The sequence below is a fragment of the Citrus sinensis genome, chromosome 2, assembly GCF_022201045.2.
Source record: "Citrus sinensis cultivar Valencia sweet orange chromosome 2, DVS_A1.0, whole genome shotgun sequence".
Taxonomy (NCBI): domain Eukaryota; kingdom Viridiplantae; phylum Streptophyta; class Magnoliopsida; order Sapindales; family Rutaceae; genus Citrus; species Citrus sinensis.
The window spans coordinates 19,014,224-19,021,774 of NC_068557.1; the positions used below are offsets into that span (position 1 = coordinate 19,014,224).

Below are 7,551 nucleotides of genomic sequence, written 5' to 3' on the forward strand. Positions count from 1 at the left end.
GGTGAGTAGACAAACCCAAATCAACTCAAAAAATTTAGGTTAAAAAAACTTTAATCTAACCCAACCTAAATTTTTGAGTAAATCAAACCAACCCAACTTAATAAAAATTGATTTGGGATGCTTTAAAGGGTGATAGGGTGATAGGGTGATAGTTGATAATTGTTAGAGAAATAAAGCACATGCCAGTGTGGTATTATGGTGGTTGATGATTGTTAATTATGGTTAGCAATTTGGTGATTTTTGTGAGGCAGATGTTAAAGTGTTAAGACTACGTTACACTCAAACCGTCCTTCTCATATACCTAATGATGTAACATCACATATATTTATTTTCTTCATGAAACTGATTGGTGCTTGTATTCCTCCGTTAGCTCTCATGCATATACGTTTTCTTTACCTACTGACAATATAATATCGTGTGTGCTGCTGGTCGATATGAAATTTTAATTTGATCAAAATAATAAAGTGTTTGAATTGCAAGAGGGTAATAATTAAGTTGGGAACTAAAGAATTTTGTGAGTTTTAGTCCTTAATTAATGAGTCAAATCGCGATGGTGAGTTGCTTACCTATCGATTGAGTGATGGCACATATATATGTAGTTTAGTTAATTTATAAGGGCAACACAAGAACAACTCCTAATGGTTCATTTCTGGCAAAAAATCCTCCGAATCTTCAGCTTGGGAAAAAGCCAAAAGTCTTTCTAAAGGCATATCATCACTTGCAAAGTCCAAAAGAAAAGCTAAAGCAATTTTCTCAGAGAGAGAGATAGGAGAGAGGGGTAATGCCCATGGGTAGTGCGGAGGAGAAGTTAGAAACAGTTGAAAGCAAAGAATGGTACATTTCAGCCTATGCATCAGACGGGGTTCCAACATCTGATCATCTCAAACTCCGCAGTGCAAGCGTATCACTAGCTATTGATTCGATCCCTGATCACCACGTAGCCGTTGAAACCCTCTGGATATCCATTGATCCTTATTTACGTGCCACAATGACTGGCACCAATGACGGTCTTTACTTTCCACAGTTCAATCTTAACCAGGTCAAAATTTCCTCCTCTAATTACGTTTAAAAATGTACAGTTTTATGATACCTACATATTAATATTAGTCCAAGATTTATTCGTTCATTATTTTTATGTATTTAATAAGGGAAAAGCTCATATTAAGAAAGGATCTTAAATTCTTGGTTAAATAATAATAATTATATATATATAGTCTTTCTCTAGTAAAGTGCTCTTTTTTTTTTATTATGGACATACTTTTAAATTAGGGGGGTTTTAAGAGAGTTAATTTGTAAATCTCTTAAATTGCACGGTTTAAAAGCGCATCTTTATTTAAAAAAGAAAAAAAGAAAAACGGGACATCCATGTATGAGAATGATTTTGCAGACATATGCCATATGCTTGTGTGTTATTTATTTATCACTTTAGAATTTTGATGCAGGCCATATTAGCATTTGGAATTGCAAGAGTAATCCGGTCCAAGGATAGCAAGTACAGTGACGGTGACATTGTTCTTAGCGCTTTCCTCCCTGTAGCTGAATATTCTTTGCTACCGTGTGATTTGCTAACACGAAAGCTAGATCCAGCATCAGGAATTCCGTTTCCAGATTACCTCAGTTCTCTTGGTAATATTAGTATTCTACTCAATTTATCAATGGCGGCCATTATTATTTTACTGAATTTGAATAAGTCTAAATGTATGTGCGTGTATATAAATGTTCTAATTCGAAATTTTAAAGTGTAGGAAAGTTCGGAAAAATGTATAAACTGTGCGGTTTATGCCCTTTAAATTTTAAACTTTTTAAATCTCATAATTTTAAATTTTTTTCTGACTTTTTTGCACTTTAAAATCCTGGACCGCTATTTACATTTACACCAAAACAAAAATAACCCCTCTTCTCTTTATACACAATAGGAATTCCAGGATTTGCAGCATGGGTGGGGATTGAAATACTAGGGCAACCGAAGTCCGGTTCAAATGTTTTTGTATCGGCGGCAGCCGGAGGTGTAGGTATGTTTGCCGGCCAGTTGGCTAAGCTCAGAGGATGTAAGGTCGTCGGAAGTACTGGATCAGATGACAAGGTACAAATGCCACAAAATTTTATAATTATGGGGCCGTTAATTTTTCTACTTTTAATTGTTCTATTAGTTGATTAATCATTATTCATTCTGCCACGCAACAACAAAAGATAATTAAGCCAAAAGCCAATAAATATTATGAAGGATAAAATTTTTTTAGTCCCGATAATTTGATTAAAGTATTTTTTTAATTCTTATATTTTAAAAAATACCCCAAAACATTGTTTTTATTATTTTCATTGTAGTTAAAAGTTATTTTTATAGTGCTATTACTCTTTTGCCTTAAAATGGTAATCGATGTAACAAATGGATCTACTAATGGCAATTAAATGCTTTAAAATGAGTAATTATTAAAAAATTAATATTTACATAACCACATAAAAAATAAAAATAGAACATATCATCTTAGCTATGCAGTAATTTTCCTTATAAAAACACACAAATAAATATAAGAACGAAATCAATTTCATTGATATTTGATGGAGACAAATAAAATCGAAGTTTTAAATATAATTTTCAAGTAAGCAATTCCAACCCTACCCAATTTAATAAAATAAAGAGATTATTTTAATTACCGACATATTGCCGTCAATCAACCACACACAATTTCTTTTTAAATATTCCCCATCACCACTCTTTGCTCTGCTTCAAGTTCATTTTAATCTATCATAGTGTGGAATTGGAGCGCGATTAGTATGTTTCGATCGTGATTTGTAAACTTGAAAAATTTGTTTGATGATAAGTTATTGAGTTTAATATAGGACGTGGTGGGCAGTTCGAGAAGAGAAAGAGTAGATTTTGGGTTGCATTTTGTTTTTATTTTTCAATTAGAGAATCTGAATCTTAATAAAAGAAATTAAAAATAAATTGAATTCGCATATTCTCCCACAAAATTTAAGAAAAATTAAATTGGAGTCTGGAACCGAACTTATCTACCCTACTCATTAATTTGAGAGGAGAGTAGGGTACTTCCGGCTGCACCCATTGCTATGGCCTGAGTGGCTTGGTTCAATTATTTTAAGACATTAAAAAAAAAAAAAGAAAGACGAAAACATGCATTGTTGGTGGTATTCACTATGGCAACTTAAAAAATTTAACTACTACAAAATCCTTACTATTTTTCCAAATATTCAAATAAATGACTAATTTCCACAATCAATCAATTAAACTTTTTTCTAATTTCTTTCATCAATTAAACTTTGTCTGATTTCTTTCTTATCGTTTAGGTTTGATTTGAGTCTTGGAGGCATTAGAAAAGAGTCATTGATAAAGGGGGAGTTTGACTATCTATGAAATGTTTAATTTGTCCATTTTATCATTTTACCTCAAAAGGGTCAATTACCCAAAAAAAAAAGAAAAAAAACTTTGCCTTTCTGCCATAACAATTTAAAATTTCAGTTTATGACCTGCATAATCTAATTTTTTTTAAATTGAGAACAATAACTTTTACCAAGAAAAAAAATCATGAAACATCATCTCTCAAATACATTTTTAGTTTTTGTTGATATTTTAGTCCTATTATCTTATAATGTAAATAATTAAAAGGTGGTGTTATTTGAATCCGGAAAAATATTTTCTATACCCAACTTCTCAAGAAATCAATTACCTAAATATTAAAAAAAAAATTCCACTTTATACACCTCCAATAATACCGACGTGTAACCTTAATCTTCTATCTTTGAATAATATTATATAGTTATGTTAAAGAACTCATTAAAATGACGCATATGTTTCTCCAGTATTGGTTTTGCAAGAATTGAATTTCCTATGGTCTGAACAATATTCTTGCAAACCACAGACAATAGATAGGAGCATAAAATATATTTCCATTGATTGATTATTGATTTTTTTTTTAAATGAAAAAAAATGGAAGAATTTTCTCTGCAATTTCTTTATCTACTGCAACAGGTAAATGGAAATTAGTGGGGAAAACAAATGGAGATTGGTGGTAATGTTTTATTTGTTTTTATTTGTCTTTGTTTTTATCATGGAAAAATCTTATTAATTAGTAGGAGATTTTCTATAAAAATTGTCCTACCAGTAATTACATTTTATTTGTTTTAATTATTTATTTATATTGTCCTTAAATGTAAATGGCTCATATGACAATTTTAGTAATATAAATTTTATTTAAAATGTAAGTTATGGAGTAACTAATGGGTTCAAATAACCCATGCATAATCAAATTATTAATCTTCCGTTCATGCACCTTTAAAAATACAATTTTTTTTTTTAAAAAAACAAAACTTCTGTTCATACAACCATACTACTTATATCACGGAAAAGAAAATAAATTGATTGTGGGCGTGCGGTAGGCCGAACTTTATCCCAAGTTCTTGCTTCCGGACCCAATCATTGCATTATCTGTCCACCATCTAATTATTTTTATACAATGACATTTATGTACGGGTAACTTTTGGATTGTTTCCCCATGATATGATAAGTTTAAAATATTTCTAAATTATTATAAACTCTAATTTATCCCTATTTTTGTTCAAAAGTTAAGGAAAAAAATAGAATGGGGTTGATGAAGATTCTTTTATCTTCTCAACAAAATCAGAGTAAGTTGAGATTTATAAAAATTTGAGAGTATTATAAAAATTATTATCTCATGAAGGGGATAAACTAAAATTAACCATTTATCCACGTATTTTCATTTGTGTTCCATTTGCCTTCTAGGTACATCAAATGAACGTGATTAAATTATTCTCCGTAGCCTGATGGCCTGGAGTTTCTAGTTCTCACATGATATGTATAAACTTTCCGATTTCTTCTTCTGCTCTTTAGGTTAAGCTCTTAAAAGAGGAATTTGGATACGATGATGCATTCAACTACAACTCAGAAATGTCTTTTGATGCTGCCTTGACCAAGTAATTAATTAGCCTTTTTTTTTGCAGATTGAATTAGGATCCAATGTTGATCTTTTTTGTACTTATCTTTTAATAAATTCTTGCCATATGTCTATTTATAATAGTGTATGGTTATGATTTAGTTATTTACAAGTTATTATCTAATAATTGTATATCAGTCACATGTTTTTAAAAATTCAGCACAAAAGTTATATCAGCACTGAATCTTTGTTCTCAAATATTAATTAAGTTAAATTGGATAAACCATAACATCTGGGAGTTACTTATTTAATTAGCTGATCATTACCCGCCTTTAATAAATTTTGACTTATATAAATTATGATAAATCTTGATGTTGTTAAATTGGATAAACTATAACATATGGAAGTTATTTATTTAATTGACAGACCATTACCCGAATTATATATATTTTGACTTAGATCAATTGTGAAAAATCTTGATGTTTCAGGTATTTTCCCAATGGCATTGATGTTTATCTTGACAATGTTGGCGGTAAGATGCTCGAAGCTGTGCTCAACCATGTCAATGTTCATGCACGAATCATCTTATGTGGAATGATATCTCAATACAATAAGGTTGGTATTAGATCTCTGCCAACAATATAAATGAATATTATATATCACAATGATACTGTTACAAAGTTTTGTACAAATAATTGTTATGCTAAATGATATGGTATAAGATGATTGGTTAAATGAAAAAACCACAGAGCCCACATGATTTAATTTTATTGTTTTACGTTATTATTCAACTAATCATGTTATATATGTCATGTCTAAAATAGTTTGTACAATAATATGTGGTTGTATCATTAGTCGTTGCAATATGTTACGGCGGAACTAGAATCTTTAATTTGGGAGAGTAACTAATTAAGGTTTTAGTATAATTATATCAGAATGTGCTATTTTGATTGTTAAGTTTCTGCAATTAATGTGAGACCAAAGTATAAAAAATTTTAACTTAAAAGCCCAAACCTGTAAATCAGATGGACCTTTTAAGTGTTTCTCCCCTGCATGTATAAAATAAATTCAAGTAATTTGCTTCACAGGTTTGGACAGAGAGAGACGGAGTGAGGAATTTGCTGAATATGATTGGTAAGGAGGTGAAAATGGAAGGATTCATGATAGGTTCGCATATGGATCGATTTGGGGATTTTACTGTGGAAATGGAGAGATACATTAAAGAAGGCAAAATTCGTTCCAAACATGTCATCTATTATGGAGTTGAGAGCTTCTTGGAGAGCTTAGGATCCCTCTTTTCAAGCTCCAATATCGGGAAAGTTGTAATTCAAGTTAAGGCGCCCTAGATTTAGGTAAATTTAAATTCGCCTATCTAATCTTCATCCTTCATTAATATTTCAAAACTATATCTTAGTTATGCGATGTCATGTAATAAAGTGCTTCATGCAACTCCAAATACATATTATAAGACACGCCTAATCTATATTAATCCGTTGAATTGTGCCCTAGCCTTAGATTATGGCATTGGAAGTTGTAAGCGCCAAAATATATGACCACTTACACTACACCACTTTTTCAAGATATATTGCTTAAAGAAAATTAAGGTTGTCTGTTTTGAGAGAAACTTTTCAGAGAAAGAATGATCTTATTAGTTATAAATTATTCTATATATATATATATACACACAGACGAGACTGATTTAAGCTAATTACATTTTGTTAAACACACACTAAATGACTAACAGCAAACTTAACAATTTATGCTTATCTATCAACTTTCTTAACTAATTATGGTGAGCTAGCACTGCTGACTTGTTTAGCTAATTGAGGCTGAAGCTTCTTCACCTTTTTATTCTTTGTGAGCTCAGCACAATGGGCTTCCTTAATAGCCCCCCTCAAACTCAAGGGGCATGGCTGAACATTGAGTTTGGATCATAGGTAATTAAAATGAATAAATGAGAGAGGTTTGTTAATGATATCAGCAAGCACTAGGAATGTACTGAAAGTTTAGCTCCCCTACAATCACTTTGTTTATGATAAAGTGTATGTCAAGCTCGATATGTTTTGTCCTTGAATGACAAATAGGATTGTGAGCCAGTTCGTGGCACTAATATTGTCATACCAAATAGTAGGTGTCTTTGTATAGATTGTAACAAGCTTATCTCTGCACTAGCTGAAGCTAAGGCTCTATATTCACTTTTTGAACTTGATTTAGCATTGACTGATTGTTTCTTGGGTGACCATGATATTAGATTGTTACCCAAATATATGCAATAGGCACCAACAGATTTGCTATGATCCAAATCACAAGCCTAATCTGCATTAGTTAACCTTGTAATCTTCATCTCTCCATGTTGAACATATTTAAGTCCATAATCTTAAGTGGACTTAAGGACATTGTAGGAGTGGAAACATACTGGCTTAACTTGTTTACAACAAAAGCAATCTCTGGTCTTGTTAGAATTAGGTACTGTAGCCCTCGTACAATACTTCTGTAGTGTGTAGGATCAACAACATATTGACCAAGATGTCCTTAAGCTTCCTTTTATAACTTAAGTCCAGTGCTCATAGGTATGTCGATACCTTTACATTCAAGCAGCTGAACTTTAGATAACAAATCTCTTATATATTTACTTTGAGAC

General features: G+C 31.3%; 1 protein-coding gene across 1 annotated transcript; it reads left to right on the plus strand.

Moving 5' to 3' along the window:
* Positions 1-642: 642 nt before the first annotated feature.
* On the plus strand, positions 643-6,488 carry LOC102613030 (2-alkenal reductase (NADP(+)-dependent)-like). Its single transcript, XM_006469699.3, has 6 exons — positions 643-1,039; positions 1,443-1,626; positions 1,917-2,083; positions 4,868-4,950; positions 5,399-5,525; positions 5,999-6,488. Exons 1-6 carry the CDS (start codon positions 782-784, stop codon positions 6,254-6,256), a joined length of 1,077 nt encoding a protein of 358 aa, XP_006469762.2. The 5' UTR covers positions 643-781; the 3' UTR covers positions 6,257-6,488.
* The last annotated feature ends 1,063 nt before the right edge of the window (positions 6,489-7,551 follow it).

Excerpts from the sequence above, each read along its gene's own strand:
- LOC102613030 (XM_006469699.3), top strand. The coding sequence starts at position 782 with ATGCCCATGGGTAGTGCGGAGGAGAAGTTAGAAACAGTTGAAAGCAAA. Across the intron at positions 1,040-1,442 it reads CACAGTTCAATCTTAACCAG|GCCATATTAGCATTTGGAAT; the intron begins GTCAAAATTTCC and ends ATTTTGATGCAG. Across the intron at positions 5,526-5,998 it reads TGATATCTCAATACAATAAG|GTTTGGACAGAGAGAGACGG; the intron begins GTTGGTATTAGA and ends TTTGCTTCACAG.